Below are 20,651 nucleotides of genomic sequence, written 5' to 3'. Positions count from 1 at the left end.
TATAAGGAATGCAGAACTGGAATTTGGGGAGTACAATGGGTACAGAAAGTATAGACAGGATAGGGAGGGAGGACGTGTTATGCTGTTAATTAAGAAAAACATAAAATCAAAAGAAGTGCATCCAGTTGATATAGATGAACGGTGCAATGTTGAGTCAGTTTGGTGTGACATAAGCACTGCGAAAGCAAAAATAAGAGTAGGAGTGTGTTATAGGCCTAATGACTCTAATGAGTGCAATGAACAATTGTACAGAGAAATAGAGTGGGCTAGTAAATCAGAATGTCTTATAATGGGGGATTTTAACATCCCAGCTATTGACTGGAACTTGTGGGTTGGTCGCTCACACACTAGTAAGATTTGTGGATTTATTGGATGATTGTTTTCTGCAGCAGCATGTTCGAGAGGCAACCAGAGAGGGTAATACTCTTGATCTGGTTATCAGCAGTGATCAATTGTGTATTAAGAATTTGCATATAAAAGAACCACTAGGTGGCAGTGATCACAGTGTACTGATGTGGGATTTACTTAAAGATATAATTACCATCAGGGGTAAAGGAAAGGGTTTTTGCTTTCGTAAAGGTGAGTACAGTGGTCTCAGACAGTTTTTAAATTCTGTACAGTGGGATTAACTGATGATGTTACCAACAGTAAATTCTAAGTGGGAAGCATTCAAGGAATTAATCGTGGATGCTACTAAAAGTTTGATACCTATTAAGAAATATTGTTCAAGGTTTAGGCCTAAATGGTTATCAAATGAACTAATGAGACTCGTGACAGAGAAGGAAAAATGCATGGGATGCATATAAATTATCAAGCGACTCAGAAGCCTATGGCAGATATCAGCTAGTCTGTAATCAGGTCACAAAGGAGGTTAGGCAAGTGAAGGCAGATTGCAAGAAATCTTTGGCAAAAGATGCTGAGGAAAAACAGCAAGGATTTCTTTACTTATATAAACTCTAAAAGGAAGGGGATGACTCTGATTGGTCCACTGGATATCGATGGTTCGGCTGTTGATGATCCTGCTCAGATAGGAAACAAACTGAATGAGTATTTTGCATCTACATTCTACACATGAGGAGTTATTAAGGTTTGAAAATGGCAGAAGGTTATCAAATTGTAGCAGGGTGCTTAATGATTTTGGAATAACTGAGAGCAAAGTGGAGGAGAAATTGTTGAAGCTAAACATAAGAAAGGCACCTGGGGTGGATGGGATCTATCCAGTTATATTAAAGGAGGCAGCAAAGCAACTAAGCAAATCCTTAGCCATAATTATGAGAGCATCCTTGGACTCAGGGGAGGTCCCCACGGACTGGAGATGTGCAAATGTATCCCCAATTCACAAAGGGGGATCGAAGGGCGACATCAGTAATTACAGACCAGTTAGTTTAACTTCTGTTCCAGGTAAAATAATGGAGTCACTGATTAAAGATGCATTGCTGGATCATCTAGACAAGACTGCAGCAATAATTCAGACAGCATGGGTTTGTTACGGGTAAGTCTTGTCTGACAAATTTGATAGGATATTATGATGTGGTTACAAAGGAACTGGATGCAAAAAATAATTTTGATATCATATATTTGGATTTCAGGAAAGATTTTGACACTGTTGTGCATCGAAGACTATTGTACAAATTGGAGCAGAATGGTGTTAAGGGTAAGTTGCTACAGTGGATAAAAGGATGGTTGAGTGGGAGTGTTATAAGAGGGTTACCTGTACTGAATTTCATTTATATTCACTAATAAAATGAAATAAAGATTTTATTTTATTAGTGAATTAGTCTGTTATTTATGGTCTTTCTCTCTCTCTCTTCTCTCTCTCTCTCTCTCTCTCTATATATATATATATATATATATATATATTAGTAATTATGTCTGTTGACAATTTTATTTAAATATTGAATAGTGTAAATGAGGGTATTGGCTCCTACGTTAATGCTATTGTCCTGTGACCATTAAACATGCATGGGTTATATACGTACTTAACTTATTTATACATTATTACTTATTAAATTATGGTACTACTTGGGAGCATAGATTTGTAGTGACCCCAACCAACCCCCTAGTTATATAAAAATATATTACTTAAATACATTTAAAAACAACAAATTAATATAAATTTAAAGAAAATTGGAAAAAAATTAACAAAAGTTAGTGAAAATTAACATTCTCCCTCATGGCTATACTTCTGCTACTTCCTCAGGGGCTTTGAGCAGATATATAGCCATACTAGAGGAATGTATTATAAATATCTGTTTCTGTAATCTTTATACCAGTTTTGCTATGTTAACTTTAAATAATTACTCAGTGAATAATTTGGAATAATGAGGGTAAATTTTTATATATGTACTGAATTTTAAATAAACAGTTTGGTTTACATATATGACAGCAAACTGTGATAGGAGATTCAAAGCCCTATGGGTACATTATTCCAAATTATTCACAGAGTAATTAACTAAAGTTAACCTAGCAAAACTGGTATAGAGATTACAGAAATGGGTATGTATAATGCATTCCTCTAGTATGGCTATATGTCTGCTCAAAGCCCCTGAGGAAGTAGCAGAGGTATGGCCATGAGGGAGAATGTTAATTTTCACTAACTTTTGCTAATTTTTTCCCAATTTTCTTTAAATTTACATTAATTTGTTGTTTTTAAATGTATCTAAGTTATATATTTTTATATATAAGGCTATCCATACCAGGGCTAGATTTATGTATAACTACTTGGTTGGTTGGGGTCACTAAGACCTATGCTCCCAAATAGTACCATAATTTTATAAGTAATAATGTATAAATAAGTTAAGTACGTGTATGTATGTATGTATTATATGTATATATAAAATATTAATAGTATAAAATACATTAAGTAGATGTTTATGCATGGAAATGAACTAATGAAAATACGGTGTAACCTGGTAGCGATATATGTTGTGAACGAAGGTGGGAAGAAAGGAACCGGAAAAATAATTGTAACGATAGAAAAGTAAACCAAAAGAATATTTTTGAAGAGACGACCTAGGTGGAGATAGCATTGCATTTTATATATGACGGTAATAATGTATCAACAAACCAATGGAACACCTATGGGCAGCCCAGCCTCATGCATAATAGCCAACCTATATCTATATTGGTCAGAGACCTCATTTTCACAGGACCTTATCCTATATAGATATATAGATGACCTCATAGTGATCAACTGCCCAAATTTCATCAAGGATTATGGACACTTGTACCCCAACGAACTCGTACTGGAAAAATCAAACAACTTTGATACTGCAGCCCATTTCTTGGATCTAGACATTAAGTTAAAGAATAGTAGTAGTAGTAGTAGTGGCATGTGATGCAAGAAAGCAAATGTATGAGCTTATGCAGCATCAGCCAAAAAAAAAAAAAAAAAAAAAAAATCACACCATTCCCTCCAAATGCCTGTCCAGTTCCTCCTTAAATTTATTCATCCTATCAACTTCCACAATGACAGATGGAAGTTTGTTCCAGCAATTAACCACCCACTGGCTAAAGGCAAATTTCCGCACATCTAATCTACATCTGTCTTTTCTTAATTTGAATTTATGCCCCCTTAGGTTCGTAATCTGAACAAGTGGAAGGATCCCATCAGAATTCAGCGTGCTGAACCCATTCAAGGCCTTATACACCTCAATCAGATCACCGCGCAGGTGCCTAGTCTCCAGCCACTGCAATTTGCAGAACTTAAGCCTCTCTTGATAAGAGGATCCCTTCATTCCCCTCACCAATCTTGTTGCCCTTCTCTGTACATGCTCAAGTAAATCTACATCCTTCCTAAAATGAGGCCTCCAGACCTTTACGCAGTACTCAAGGCGTGGCCTGACCATTGCCTTATACAGAGGGATAATCACCTCCTTTTCCCTGCTAGCAAAATTCCTATATATCATTGACAAAACCCCATGACCTGCCCTGGCAGCCTGTCTGCATTGCTCAGAAAACTTCATATCTGCCTGCACAATTACTCCCAGGTCTTTTTCATTTTCTACCACCTTAAGTGTAGTACCACACAGTTGGTACGTTTCTCTGGGGTTACTTCTACCCATATGCAGTACTTTGCATTTGTCAAGGTTAAACTTCAGTTGCCACTTCTTAGCCCATCTGCCCAAATTATCTAGATCCTGTTGCAGTAGCACACTGCCATTACTGTCATTAACAACCCTGCCAACCTTTGTATCATCTGCAAACTTCGACACTAAGCCTGATATACCTTCATCAATATCATTGATAAATATACAAAACAACAGTGGACCCAACACCGAACCCTGTGGGACTCCACTAATAACATTAGTCCAAGAAGAGCAGCACCCATTGATTACCACCCTCTGTCTTCTCGCACTTAACCATCCTTTTATCCATTGTAGCAACTTACCCTTAATACCATTCTGTTCCAATTTGTACAATAGTCTTCCATGCGCAACAGTGTCAAAAGCTTTCCTGAAATCCAAATATATGATATCAAAATTATTTTTTGCATCCAGTTCCTTTGTAACCACATCATAATATTCTATCAAATTTGTCAGACAAGACTTTCCCTTAACAAACCCATGCTGTGTCTGAATTATTGCTGCAGTCTTGTCTAGATGATCCTGCAATGCATCTTTAACCAGCACTCCATTATTTTACCCGGAACAGAAGTTAAACTAACTGGTCTGTAATTACCCATGTCACCCTTCGATCCCCCTTTGTGAATTGGGGATACATTTGCACATCTCCAGTCCGTGGGGACATCCCCCGAGTCCAAGGATGCTCTCATAATTATGTCTAAGTGTTTACTTACTTCCTTTGCTGCCTCCTTTAATATAACTGGATAGATTCCATCCACCCCAGGTGCTTTTCTTACGTTTAACTTCAACAGTTTCTCTTCCACTTTGCTCTCAGTTATTACAAAATCATTAAGTACCCTGCTACAATTTGATAATCTTCTGCCATTTTCAAACCTTAATAATTCCTCACGTGTGAATGTAGATGCAAAATACTCATTCAGTTTGCTATCTGAGCAGGATCATCAACAGTCGAACCATCGATGTCAAGTGGACCAATCAGATTCATCCCCTTCCTTTTAGAGTTTATATAAGTAAAGAAATCCTTGCTGTTTTTCTTAGCATCTTTTGCCAAGGATTTCTCGTAATCTGCCTTCGCCTGCCTAACCTCCTTTGTAACTTGGTTGCAGATCAACTTGTAGCTATCATAGGCTTCTGTGTCACGTGTTAATTTGTAACACGTGACATAGCCTCCATCAACCTGTACAACAAACATGAAGCTTTCAACTTTAGCATAGTCAACCTTACACAATGGAATTCAAATATTTCCAAAAAAGTACATGCCAATGTTATTCTAGCACAATGCATCAGAATAGCAACCATATGCAGCAATAATGAAACAGCCATTGATAACATCAGGATATTATACAAGAAACTCAAGAACAACCTTTTTCCTATAGCATATCTGTGCCATCATATCAGTAAAGCCCTTAACATATTAAGGCACAAGAGTCTAAAAGATATTAATATAAATAGCATTATCGACATATAATTAATCCCATACACATCAAGTATATATATAGTGTAAATACAATACACTAGGCCTCTGTGGTGTCTTACAGTCTGGAAAACTCGTACCTACCAATTGGCCCATTACAGTGTATTTATCTTGTAATTATCTTGTAATTATGTTCATACTTAACTTTATTTATATTTAATTATATTATATTCTAACTTAACTATATTACATTTTGCCACTTTGTACACAACTGACCTTAAATACATGATGCACGGCTCCCAGACATTCGTTCTGTGTCTTAACTATAGGAACGGGTTTGCAACCCCGAACTACCCTAGCCCAACTACCTATTTCTACCATAATCATCTTTCCACTTTACTAGCCTCTACATCTTATGCCCTGTGAGCCATTAGTTTACCGAACGCGAAATCAGGGCTCTATTTTTCTAACTTTACCCAACCTATTTTTCGCCTTAAACAAAGTTTAGCTGCCTTCTATCGCTACTTTGTCAGCTATTATATTTCTTAACTATCCTGGGCAGTTTGAGCATCATGTACTTAACCTGGCATAGCTTCACCGTCCATGTTATTTCAAAAAACACACACCAAAATTTGTCTAACGCTAGGTGCCGCTAGCGTACACATGCATATATACACTGGCAACCCACTGACACAGTCTTTTCTGTCAGTCCGGCATGTAGCGGTAAGTTCTTGTCATTCGGATTTTCCTTGCCTTTGTCTTTGCCTTTTCTACTTTCATAGCGTTCCACTTACTTCTGTAAGGTCATCCATGTTCTGTATGCTATAACTTATTAACACATTATGTAATTGCAAACTTGGTATAACGTTATTCAAATTTTATTCATAATTTTATTCAAAACTTTAAAATTGATATTACCACGTGGACTTTTGCACGTGTACTTTGACATACAGAACATGTCGGAAACAGAAGTAAGAGCATTGCTGTCTTTTTCATGATTTTGGTGGATGACCTCTGATGAAGACACAAAAATTATGAAAGACTCTGCAATGCTATCTCCACCTAGCTCGTCTCTTCAAAAATATTCTTTTGGTTTACTTTTCTATCGTTACAATTATTTTTCCGGTTCCTTTCTTCCCACCTTCGTTCACAACATATATCGCTACCAGGGTACACCGTATTTTCATTAGTTCATTTCCATGCATAAACATCTATTTAATGTATTTTATACTAGTAATATTTTGTATATACATTATGGCTGTAGGGTACTTTTGTGATAGCAGTGACCTTGATCCATAATTCACGTTATTGTAACTCTGTCTTATCTAATCTTATTTAATCTAATTCTTAATTATCTTCCCCCTATAGCATATAACTTCTCTATTGTATTATTCTTGATGATTATATATGTATATACACATACATACATACACGGTTGTTAAAATTAAAGTATCTCTATGTAGAGGGCTCTGGAACAAGTTCTAAGGCTCGTACAGAAGAGAAATTTGGACAACAGGTACAATAAAGAATACGCTTGCCGTTAATTCTATGTTTAAAAAAAAAAAAAATAGTTACAAAATTTGTCACTATATGGCGCTGTGGCAATACTGATCACTTGAACAGCACTACAATTGTTCAATGTGTCCTCCATTTTGGTCAACAACAGTTTCCATTCGAAGAACAACATTTTCTACAGCAGAATGTAACATGTCAACTGGAATAGCCAGCACAAGACATCTAATGCTGTCCTTCAGATCTGCCAGAGTTTGACATCCTTCGCGACATACCTGGTTCTTCAAAAAACCCCACAACCAGAAGTCTCATGGGATGAGGTCCTGTGATCGGGCTGGCCAAGATGTCTGGAAACAATGGCTGGTGACTCGTTCGTGTGTAAAATGTTGCCTTAGCAATCTTTGGACACAACGGTAGATGTGGGGTGGCACACCATCTTGCATGAATATGGTATCCTGAAGGCACCCACATTGTTGCAGCCCTGGTATTGTGAAATTTGCCAACATTTCATAATATCGCTGTCCAGTGACGGAACAGGTTCGGAGTCCAGTCGGTGCTATCTGTTCAAAAAAATATGGCCCAGTCATGAATGTGGCCGTAAATCCACACCACACTGTCACTTTTGGAGAATGCAACGGGACCTCTTGGATAACTCAAGGGTTTTCTGTTGCCCAAATGCGACAGTTGTGCGTATTCACTTGTCCATTTAAGCAGAAGTGGGCTTCATCACTCCAAAGGATGTTCCATGGCCAAGTGATATCCACTCTCATTCGTGCCAGAAACTGAAGTGTGTATGTGAAACAAATATCTGCATCACCATGCTTTAGCTGTTGTAGCATGTGCATCTTGTAAGGATAGTACCGCAACACTTGACGTATTAATAGCCTTACAGTGGAATACGGCATGTCCACTTCACGAGAAACAGCTGGTACACTAGCGCTACCACATGGAGATTTACTTGATAAATAAATCCACGACAGCCATAGCCACATCTTCAACACGAGAGGAGTCCACTCGTTTTCGACCTCTACCTGAACCCCAAGATGTCCTGTCACTTCAAATTTCGCAATCATTTTGCAGACAGCACAAACAGTCATAGGTCCATGCGTTATACGCTTCTGATGCCGGCATTCTCTGATAGCTGCAGCTGCATTGTTGCTGTTCTGATAGTATAGCTTCACTAATAGCACCTTTTCCTGCAATGTTGTTGGCATTGCTGCTGTAGTGCAGGCAAACACCTACTGTATGATTTTGAAGAGACGGCTTTGCTTTTATACAGTACAGTAGAGTTGAGTAGTGGCACTGTGGTGATAACTTATGATTATGCTTGTTTGTTTGTTTATTTGGTTTTTAGGAGCATTAGCAACTAAGGCCATATTGCTCCGGGGATATGCGGTGGTCGTTCCCTGACCTTTCCACATCCTCTGTATTTGGTGGTCACGGACTCGAACCCCGGTCTAATCAAGAAGCGTGTGCTACGCACTGCTGCTCCTGCCCACCTGGCTATACGATTATGCAAATAACGTAAGTTATTTGCATAATAATTGTAACTAAGATAGTTACATGCCATACAGTGACAAATTTTGTAATTTTTTTTTTCTCCAATAAATGGCAAGTGCATTCTTTATTGTACCTGTTGTCCCAATCTCTCTTCAGTACAAGTCTTAGAACTCGCTCCAGAGCCCTCTACATAGTGATACTTTAATTTTAGCAACCCTGTATATTTATATATATGCATATTAATATAAAGATGTAAATATGAGTTACACGGAAAGCCAAAAGCCAAAAAGGAATAATAGTCGAAACATGAAAGAAATATTTTAAAGGAAGTGACCTGTAAAATCAAATAAAATAACAGTAGCTGGCATCAGATAATGGCAGATAAATTTAGCCCTAGTTCAAAAAGTGGAAATAGAACAAAAATACAATTAAATCTAATGTCGGCAAAAATAAAAGTTGATACATGATCAAGATTTTATCAGGGGACTACACCTGACCATGTATCAAAGGACTGCATTTCCATACTTGTCAAAAACTGTGTAAGAGTAGAAATTTTACGGTAACTTTCATTATAAGCCCTGCATAGGGACTACCTTTTCCATACTTTGTTTTGCTTTTCTTTTTTGATTATTTTTACTTATTTTCGAATGTCTACTCTATTTAATATAAGATATTAAATATAGTGCTAATAAGTTAAAAACTTATTAGTTTTTAACTTAATAAGTTAAAAACTTTAAATTAATAAGTTAAAAACTTATTAGCACTATATTTAATTCACTTCTGTCTTTGCATTAACTTTCATAGTTATTATATATACATCTGCATCCTATGCTGCTGCTTTGCGTGCTATGGTGCATTTGTTATATTCAATATGTATTAACTTTCATAGTTATTGTATATATATCTGCTTCCTATGCTGCTGCTTTGTGCACTATGGGGCATTTGTTGTATTCAATCTATATTTAATATATGTTTATATATATATATATATATATATATATATATATATATATATATATATATATATATAAACAATAGGGATGAATATAAATGTCCCTTTCAATGTATCTCTACACCAATAGTTAACTACATAATTATCATTGTATTATATATTTATATTTTATTACTAATTATATGTTTACTTCCAGGGATTTGCCACGTATGCCTGCATGGGCTATTTTATTTTTATAAGTTATTTTGGCCTTATGGCCCATTGCTAGCTGTATACTGTTGTGTTCTTATACATGTTCAGCATCTGTATAGTTCTTACTATGCTTTTACTATAACATCTGAATTATAGACTGATGCAATATATAGTACTTATTGTGCTTTTTACTATAATAACTGTGTGTGTGTGTGTGTGTGTGTGTGTGTGTGTGTGTGTGTGTGTGTGTGTGTGTGTGTGTGTGTGTGTGTGTGTGTGTGTGTGGTTATTATATTAAATTTGCTATTACCTCTAAATGACACACCATGAACATCTTTGGTTCTTAAAATGGAAGAAAATAGGAGCAGTTAATTATTAATTTAAGCAAATAATGATATTTAAAAAGAGAAAAACTAATAATTATTAACTATGCTCTCTTAGTTATTAAATTTTTGATGAAACAACTACCAGTATATCTAAAATTCAAATAATGATGTACTCGGCAAGTGTTTTTTCCTGCTGACTATGCACACTTTGAATCATTATCCATCGCAGCTTATGTTGTTTCTTGGTAACTGCCATGGTTGTACTCTGTATACTATAATGCTTATAAATACAAATACATATAAAGGGTTTTGAAATGCCCAAATAATTGAAAGAATAGTGAAGTCACCAGCATTTATTTAGAAGGAACTAAACTGAATGATATCCATGAATTATCAAATGTTTTTGTAACACATCTGAATATTTCTCTTTTGTTTTATTCAGATGATTTAAACATATTAAAACTTTGTAAAAGGCATATGAAATATAAATTGTAGAGCAAGGAAGAATAGAAAAAGATGCATAAATCAAAACTGCTCTCAAATGATCCTCATAAAGAGGCATGTACCCCTTAGCTAAAGTGTGCTATTTATGTTAGTGAGCTATGTCATAAAGGAGCTCATGCATGAATTCTCTATCAGATTAAATGGATCAGGTAGAGAATTATCTGTGTGATCAAATGGAGAATGCCATCATGAGTCTGGTGATGTTGATGCCATTGTGAGTGAAATATAATTCTGTGATATGTTTGTTGGACAAAAAAGGAGAATGAAAAAAGATATCACAACTACCTTAGAGAATGTTTGATGAAATGTTTTATATTTAAATAATTTATCCATGTTTGAATTTATTGTAAAAAGTATTCAACTATCTCCTACTAGATAGCCACACCGATATTGTTTCAATCTCTCCAGTTCATTAAACCTACTTCCCAAAATGACACTTGGAAAGTGGGTTGATTCGACATTGTGTCATAAACTCAGATCATTTCTTCTGCTGCTGGGGGTATGAGATTCATATTTGAAGCTTTCTCTAGTGACATTGCTCACAAGTGTATCATGCCCCTTGTCAATTATATATATGCTTCTTTAAATATTTGAATGTGTTTATAATTGAATATAATGTATATTTCTAATAACTATAATTTTTTTTTTTTTGGAAAATAATTATTGTAAATATACATTGTTATTATTCTGATAAGATTATTAATATTTGGAAAAACCAAATATTTTAAGCTTAGTAATATATATATTAGACATTTGTAAGTTTTGCAAATCTAATATGAATAAAAAAGTTAATTTTCCTTTGCAGGTTACTCCACATTTTCGAGAGATAACTCGGCTCACTTACAAGTAAGACCTAAAGCACGTAACAGCAGTGATTCACGTTTAGAAGATAGTTGGTCTTCTCTGCATGCTTTTGAACATTCTCATAAGGGAAGACTTGGTACAGCTGCTAGTGTAGAAAGTTAGTACATTTTTTAAATAAATATTTATTGTATATCATGAAAACAAATTATAATCATAGTAAGTGTTGATATCACATGGGGAATATGTATAGTAGTATTACTTTTAATCACTTTGTTGTCAGTTATCTATAATATGAACTTTGTATGTCTTGATATTGGTACCATATTTTCTTGATTATAAATTGCACTTTTTTGTCCCAAAATTGATGCTTTTAAAAGCAGGGTACAACTTTTAATTGGTTCTTAAAGGGTAACAAAAAAATTCTTAATTGGATTGTGTAGATCTGATAGAGGTACATATTTCATTGTTATTACTAAAAAAATGATGCTTTGACAGATTATGGTCCATTTTCCTCAATGACTTGTTGAGGAGGCCTCCATCCTGCAATGGATTGACACTGGCTGCAGATTTTTATTTTATTTGCCTAGTGCAGGGGTCGGCAACCTGCAGCTCATGAGCTGCATGTGGCTCTTTGAACATGTAACTGCGGCTCTTTAACTTAGCCCACATGAAGCAAAGCTTGAAATGGAGTTAGAGGACTTAAAAATCAAGGACATGTGGAGTGCAAGACTAAAATGCCTTAAAACTGAAATTGAGGAATGGAGAGGCAAAAGGCTGCCCTTGCAATTTTACATAAATGGATGCTGATAGATGAGTTGAAAAAGCAAGACCAAATTGTGTTCGATGTGTGGTGCAGTTTACCGGACACGTATGTAAATATGAAAATATTTGCGTTTGGACTTCTCTCAGTTTTTGGTTCGAGGAATTTCTGCGGGCAAATATTTTCGAACCTGAACTATATTAAAAATATATCAAGAAACCGTCTGAACAATGCGAGTCTCTCAGCATGCTTAAACATTAAAATTATGGCATACTTCCCTGATGTTGAGAGACTTGCTCAAGAAGTTCGGCAGCAAAAGTCACATTAATTAGAAATATTATTAATAACCATTTCAAAATATATATTTGTTTAATAACCTTCTCACTCTATTCCATTTCTTAAAAATCTCCCCCCCCCCCAGTTGAGCTGAAGTGTGGCCCTTCGGATTCTCTCTCTCTCTTTTTTTTTTAATTATATCAAAAATGGCTCTTCACTCAAAAAGGTCGCCGACCCCTGCCCTAGTGTTAATAATACCTTGCATTTTACTTCATTAAAACATAGCTGCCACTCTTCTGATGATTCTTGAAGCCTGTTTAAGTCACTAGTCGTTAATGACCCTCCAATCTTTGTTGTCTGCTAATTTTGACATCCCGCCTTTTATCCCTTCATTGATGTTAGCATTATGTAGCATTAGTAGAGGCATATGATACAAGAAAGCAAGCTTATACAGCATCATCCAAAAAAAAAACCCTTACCATTCACCCATCCATCCACTCCAAATGTTTGTCTAGTTCTGCCTTGAATTTATTTAAGCTGTCAACTTCTACAACAGATGGAAGTTTGTTCCAGCAATCAACCACCTGCTGGCTAAAGGTTAAATTTCCACACATCTATTCTACAACTGTCTTTCCTCAATTTGAATTTATGTCCCCTCAGACAATTAATCTGGACAAAAGGATGAATCCCATCAGCATTGAGCTTGCTCAAACCATTCAAAGCCCAAAGCCTTATACACCTCTATCAGATCACCTCGCCGGTGCCTAGTCTCCAGACACTGTAATTTGCAAAACTTAAGCCTTTCTTCATAAGAGCAACCCTTTGTCCATTCACTAATCTTGTTGTCCTTCTCTGTACTCGTTCCAGCAGCTCTGCGTCCTTCCTAAAATGAGGCCTCCAGACCTGTATACAGTACTCAAGGTGTCCATTGCCTGCCCATTGCCTTATACAAGGGGATAATCACCTCCTTATCCCTGCTAGAAAATGTTGTTTATGAAAATCAGAAACAACAGTGGTTCAATGAATGAATCTGTGCGATCTCACTTCTGATGTTACACCAATCTGAAGAATATCCATTAATCACATCCTTCTGCCCTGCTGCCACCCAGCAATCCATCTTAGAATTTTTCCAGTAATCCCAACATGTTCCAGCTTATACAATGACCTGTCATGAGGGAATGAGTCAAATGCTGTGCTAAAATCCAAATAAACTATGTTGAAATTGTTCCCTACAGTGTCTGGGCATCTGAGAGGTGATCTGATCAAGGTGTATAAGGCTTTGGGCTTTGAATGGTTTGAGCAAGCTCAATGCTGATGGGATTCATCCTTTTGTCCAGATTAATTGTCTGAGGGGACATAAATTCAAATTGAGGAAAGACAGTTGTAGAATAGATGTGTGGAAATTTAACCTTTAGCCAGCAGGTGGTTGATTTCCCTAGCTTATAACCTATGAATTGATGATTTTGAGCTCTTTTAACAAATTAAACTTTTTATGTATCTCTCAAAAGATGATAAAATATCCTGAACACATTCATTCTGAATTTTCAGGTTGTAATTCATGTATTTTATTTTGAGTTTGCTGTTATGAGCCACCAAAAGAAGACACACAAAAATTCTCTGTTAAAAGGACTTTTTTTTGAAAACTGGAAACTACTTAGGAGTATGTAATAATTTAAGCAGCTTTCTGTTGCAGTAGATAAGGATGACACATGCTCACAAATCCCTAATGGTCAAAAATCAATATCTTCTCATGTTTATTGAATTTTTGTGTAATTTCATTTGTAATGTTTACAAAATTGGTAGTTCAATAAAATTGTGCTGGATATCTGTTATGTTTATTTTAGGAGAGCAAAACTCATATCCCAAAGTAAGGACATGACGTGCCAGCTTTGTTTCCCCACCCCCCTCACACAATGATTTGACAAAATAAATTTGTGGGATTTTAGTTGCTGTACACCTTGTGGAGCCTTAAGAGCATGAATTGTATTGTAACAAAAAATACTGTAAACTATATGCTATAATTACAATCTACAAAAATTCAAATCTAATGTCAACAAGTATCTTTCTTTCATTTTCTCAATCTTCAGCCCATGCATACTGTAGGTTCTAATACCTTTCATGTTTGGCGTTTTCAAGAAATAAAAATATATATAGATGTATATATGTATAATGTTTCTGGTATTACATAAATGAGAGCTTACATATGAATAAAATTTTTCCTACGTTCTATTAATATTTTAGAAATAAACAAGGAGTTACCTTTTATTCAGTGAGTAGGATTTTTTCTTTACCAATTCTCCTTATGTGAATAAATTACGAAATGATACATTAAAACCAGATTACATAATTTAAAACTCATAATGTGTTCCTCACTATTGACACAATGGCAGTCCAATACTCCAGGATCACAGTGGTGAACTCCAACCCGACCACAGAAATATCAAAACCCCCACGCAATCTTTAGTGAAGGAAGACATTTTGTCATAAACATGAATTCGAAATACGAAAGAAATACTATTAAAATGATATAAAAGTACGATAAAACAATGAATTTAAAATGCACTAAAAATTCCTCCCTTAAGCAGACTAAAACTTTTCGACAAGTGTCATGTTCACAGGGTGGAATGAAACTAACGAACCGTGTGTGTGTGTGTGTGTTCGGAATCTTATAAATAGGAGATTAGTCTTTGGCATGCGTTTGAATGACCACTAATCAGATAAGAGAAATGGACGTTGAATGTTAATAGAGTTTTTTTGTGATTACAAAAAAACTATTAACATTCGACGCATTAAGGGCAATTTACTGTCAAAGATAAATGAATGGCTAAGTGGAAGAAAACAGGGTGATTATAAATGGGCACTGCTCTTCTCAGTCTAATGTTATTAGTAGAGTCCCCAGGGTTCGATGCTGGGCCCCTTACTTGTTTACAGTATTTATTAATGATATCTATGAAGGCCTGTCAAGCTTAATTTCTAAGTTTGGCAAGGTGACTGTTGACAGGAATCAAGGCATACTACAACAGAAAGACCTAGATCAATTAAGCCGATGGGCTGAAGTGGCAGTTGAAGTTTAACATTGGAAAATGCAAGGGTGCTGCATATGGGCAGCAACAATCCCGGATAACATACCAGTTGGGTGGTAACCGGTAAACCTGACAACAGTGTTAACAACAGGACCATTAACATGCCATGATCCTGTCATTTCATTTTCTTTTTATAAATGTCAATAATATGTAATTTCCACCATTTTGATATACATAATTTATATCTTAATACAGGTGACATATTAGACCTTTACATGAAAGAAGAAAGGCTAAAGAGGCAAAAGCTAGTCAAAGGTCATGCTGAAGTTGTCCATTCTGTTCAAGTGTTGGAAACAGATGGGACTGAATTGGTTGAGTATGTATCAATTAGAAAATTATTTGTATTTTGTTTATTAAACAATAAATGTTTATATGTTTTTATATTATGAGAGCTGTTCAATAACCAATGATTATAAAATTAAAAATCTCTCTGATAACTTCAATTTTTCTGGCATACAGAATTATCTTTTACCATGTGCAAATGCACAGCAATCTACTGCAGATGGGCAATAGATACTTATTTCATTATGGCTGATATATATGAAGAGCAAAATGCTGTTCTTAAATTTTGTTACAGTTTAAAAAAAAAGTTGTATTGAAGCATTTTCATGTTGTAACATGAAATAAGCTTCTATGCAACTTCTTTTTTTTTTTTTTTTTTAAAACCTGTAAGGAATCTGTGCTATCCTTTAGTACAGCTAGATGGTGTTTTAAACTTTAAGATGGGCGCAGGTCAATAACAAAGGCTAGTGTCTACATTTAAAATTCTATTGTAACTAACGTGATCAAGACATCAGAAGTGTTACTGCTGTACTGCGTAAACTGATATGTTATCATGACCATATCTTTGGGTAGCATTCATACCATATTACATGAACACTTACACATGATTCATGTCTGTGCATCTGGATCTTGAGGTTGCTAATACCAGAACAAAAAAGTATTGAGACCAGTTTGGATGTGAACAGGATGGTTGTTGAAAGTGGTGATAACTTTTTAGCCTACTTTTGTCACCACTTTGTGCATAACTACTGGTGATATAACACCAGTAGTACCCATGGGATCCATGTACTATCATTGCTAGTATTACAGTGCTTCACATCCCCTTCTGACTTTCTCAAATTTAGCTATATATTGCTATCATAATCTCACAAAACCCCTTGGTTCTTACAGCTTATACTGAAGAAGTACTTGTGAATGAGATGAGATGAGAAACTTTTTTTTTTTTTTTCCCCTTTGCCTAGAATTAATTTCTGGCCAAAGAAAGTGGGGAGATTCATATATGGGTAATGTTAGTTTGTAAAAAAAAAAAAAAATTGGGGTTTTTTTTTTTGTTACACAGCTTTCTGCAAGAGTTCATTCACAAACTGTTTTCAGTGGAATAATGACAGTATTGTGATAAGCAATTTAGAGAATGATATTTCGACTTGGAATTGATGTATATATCCTTCAAGAAATTTTAATGGCACGTGTATTATTAAAAAAAATTATAAATTTATCACAGGTGGTTGTTATAGTTAGCTGTATTCTACATGTATTATATCCTGATGGTTCTATTGTGTCACATCTCTCTCTCTCTCTCTCTCTCTCTCTCTCTCTCTCTCTCTCTCACAAAAAGAAATTAAAATAATCACAAACAGTTTCTTTGCCAAGAATTCTCTAGGTCCAAGTGATATTTCTCAGCGTGTTCTTGAAGTTTTTTTATATCCAGCCAATCCTAATAAAAGGATAACTTTCTTTTCATCCCATTGCACTTACCTCAACCCATTTCAAAGTAATAGAGAAATCTGTTGATCATTAATCATCATAATCATCATATGATTATGATCATTAAGAGACAGGTCATCATATGATCTCATCATTTTGCCTAAAGGTCTTCTAAGCAGATGTTCGTCTTATGGCCTACCTTCTGAGTTTTGCAGCTGGGTAACTAGCTTCCTTCCTTAACTAGCTTCTTTAACCTTGTGCTTTGTATGTTGGTAGATGGCTCTGTCTTTTAACTTAGTGAATGAGTGGGTATATTAATGACATTTTTCATTGACTGAAATTTATATCCATAGTTTTGCTGACATGGCATTCCACCTTTCAATTTAACAAAATCTGCTCTGCACAAATTGTTATGACTTATCAATTATCCACTATCTGTTCCTTAAATACTAATTTTTAGGAAATTCTCCAGCTGGGAGAAGAATTTCTGTTTTTGTGAGAAATAAATCACGGTTGTCTTATTTCTCACAAAAAGGTATGTGCTCCTTCCATGCCCACCTTCAGAAGCACATTTCTAGACAACACCATTTATCTTTACTTAAGATATCTCTGACTTTTGATTTTTTTTTTTTTTTTTGGCAGAAGCATATCACAGTTTTTATGAAGCCCCGAAACACAGATGGTTTTAGAACCTATAGTACTTAGTACAGTGCATGAATTGAAAACTCAGAAGATGTTTTTTGGCATTTAAACATGAATATCTGTAGATTGTAATTTTTGAGAAATACATGTGAAGGGTGGTTGTTCCAGAAAACAGAAGTTGAAGGAATAAATGAAGAAGAAAAAAAGTTGGTTCTGTGAGTTTGGAATTGAAAGTTAATGGTTTCTAGCTGGTTGCAGCATGTGTTTGTATTGATTTAGAAAGTGCTTGTGGAAGTATCTTTAGAAAAAACATGCAGCAGAAACTGAATGTCTATGAGACAGAGTGGAAAGACTTCTTAAGAGACAGGTCATTAATTAGCCTGACTGCCTTCTTTTGAATAGAATCTAGAAGCTTAAGAGAGAGGTTTTGGGTTAAGTCATTCCAGATGTGGGAAGAATATTCCATGGTGGGGCAGATTAAAGATTTGTACAGATCTTAATTAGCACACCTTATTCCAACTCAGTTGAAACATTTACATGAGTTAGTCAATGTCAGTACATAGTTCAAGTCTACACTTGTTGAACAAAGTTTCCTGTTCTTCCTTTATTCTTTTTATTTATGTGTTTTGGAACAACCATCCTTGCATATTTCTTACAAAATATAATCTACAGAAATTCGTGTCCCATCATCGGATATCTTCTGTCTTAACAGCTCATACATAGTACTTTAGGTTTTGATAACCGTTTATGCTTAAGGTTACCATTAAGTTCTGAACAGGTGCATTGAGCATTAGCATTAGTAGAGGCACATGATGCAAGAAAGCAAGCTTATACAGCATCAGCCAAAAAAAAAATCCACTTCCACTTCACCCCTCCGTTCGTTCGAAATACCTGCCCAGCTGAGCCTTAAATTTATTTAGGCAATCAACTTCCTAAAGGCAAATTTCCGCACGTCTATCCTACATCTGTCTTTCCTCAATTTGAATTTATGCCCTCTCAGGTGATTATTCTGAGCAAGAGGAAGAATACCATTAGCATTGAGCATGCTCAAACCATCAAGGCTTTATACACCTCTATCAGATCACCTCGCCGGTGCCTAGTCTCCAGACACTGTAATTTGCAAAACTTAAGCCTTTCTTCGTAAGAGTACCCCTTTGTTCCATTCACTAATCTTGTTGCCCTTCTCTGTACTCGTTCCAGCAGCTCTACATCCTTCTTGAAATGCGGCCTCCAGACCTGTATACAGTACTCAAGGTGTGGCCTGACCATTGCCTTATACAAGGGAATAATCACCTCCTTATCCCTGCTAGAAAAATTGCTGTATATCATTGACAAGACACCATGAGCTACTCTTGCAGCCTGCCTGCACTGCTCAGAGAACTTCATATCTGCCTGCACAATTACCCCCAGGTCCTTTTCATTCTCTACCACTGTCAGTGTAGTACCACAGAGTTGATACGTTACTCTGGGGTTGCTGTTTCCCATATGTAGTACTTTACATTTGTCAATGTTAAACTTCATTTGCCACCTCTCAGCCCATCTGTTGAACCTTTCCAGATCCTGTTGCAGCAGCATAGTGTCAGTAGTGTCCTTGACAACCCTGCCAACCTTTGTATCGTCTGCAAACTTGGACATTAAGCTTCACATATCATCATCAATATCATTTATAAATACAGAAAACAATAATGGACCAACACTGAACCCTGAGGGACTCTACTAATAACATTAGTCCGCAATGAGCAGTGTCCATTGATTACCACTCTCTGTCTTCTCCCCTTCAACCACCCTTTTATCCATAGCAGCAATTTGCCTCCAATGCCACACTGCTCCAATTTGTGCAGCAGTCTTCCATGTGCAACAGTATCAAAAGCCATTCTAAGATACAAGTATATAATATCAAAGTTATTCCCTGCATCCAGTTCTTTTGTGACTGCATCATAGTATCCAATCAAATTGGTCAGGCAAGACTTCCCCTTAACAAAACCATGCTGTGTCCGAGCTATAACTGAAGTCTTGTCTAGATGATCCTGCAGTGCTTTCTTTAACCAGTGCCTCCATTAATTTTCCTGGAATAGAAGTTAAACTCACAGGTCTATAATTACTTGTGACGGCCTTTGAGCCTCCTTTGTGAATTGGGATCACATTTGCACATCTCCAGTCTATGGGTACCTCCCCTGAATCCAAGGAAGCTCTCACAATTATGGCTAAGGGTTTGCTTACTTCCGTTGCTGCCTCCTTTAATATAACTGGATAGATCCCATCCACCCCAGGTGCCTTTCTTGTGCTTATCTTTAACAATTTCTCCTCCACTTTACTCTCAGTTATTACAAGATTCTCTAGCTTATTGCCAGAGTTGAATACACCTCTGGCATTCCCCTCGCTGAATAACTCCTCATGTGTGAATGTCGATGCAAAATATTCATTTAGTTTGTTAGCTACCTGAACAGGATCATCAACAGTTGACCCATCGATATCAAGTGGACCAATCTGATTCATCCCCTTCCTTCTAGAGTTTACATAAGTAAAGAACTCTTTGCTGTTTTTCTTTGCATCCCTTGCCAAAGATTTCTCGTAATCTGCCTTTGCATGCCTAACCTGACATCGATGGTTCGACTGTTGATGATCCTGCTCAGATAGCAAACAAACTGAATGAGTATTTTGCATCTACATTCACACAAGAGGAATTATTAAGGTTTGAAAATGGCAGAAGGTTATCAAATTGTAGCAGGATACTTAATGATTTTGGAATAACTGAAAGCAAAGTGGAGGAGAAATTGTTGAAGTTAAACATAAGAAAAGCACCTGGGGTGGATGGGATCTATCCAGTTATATTAAAGGAGGCAGCAAAGCAACTAAGCAAACCCTTTGCAGTAATTATAAGAGCGTCCTTGGAC

General features: G+C 36.0%; 1 protein-coding gene across 3 annotated transcripts in view; it reads left to right on the top strand.

Annotated features, from left to right (window-relative positions):
- The window catches only part of LOC150086434 (katanin-interacting protein-like), a 351,533-nt gene that overhangs the window by 191,049 nt on the left and 139,833 nt on the right, over window positions 1-20,651 (top strand). For all 3 annotated transcript variants that reach the window (XM_090372573.1, XM_090372572.1, XM_090372571.1), the window contains 2 exons: window positions 11,291-11,446; window positions 15,604-15,724. In XM_090372573.1, coding sequence (XP_090228699.1) covers window positions 11,291-11,446; window positions 15,604-15,724 — 277 coding nt within the window. The remainder of the gene's footprint in view (window positions 1-11,290; window positions 11,447-15,603; window positions 15,725-20,651) is intronic.

The sequence above is a fragment of the Mastigoproctus giganteus genome, chromosome 4 (genome assembly GCF_048544385.1).
Source record: "Mastigoproctus giganteus isolate SK-2022 chromosome 4, ASM4854438v1, whole genome shotgun sequence".
NCBI lineage: Eukaryota > Metazoa > Arthropoda > Arachnida > Uropygi > Thelyphonidae > Mastigoproctus > Mastigoproctus giganteus.
Note: the sequence above shows the minus strand (reverse complement) of the source record. Positions and strands in the feature narration are given on the sequence as shown.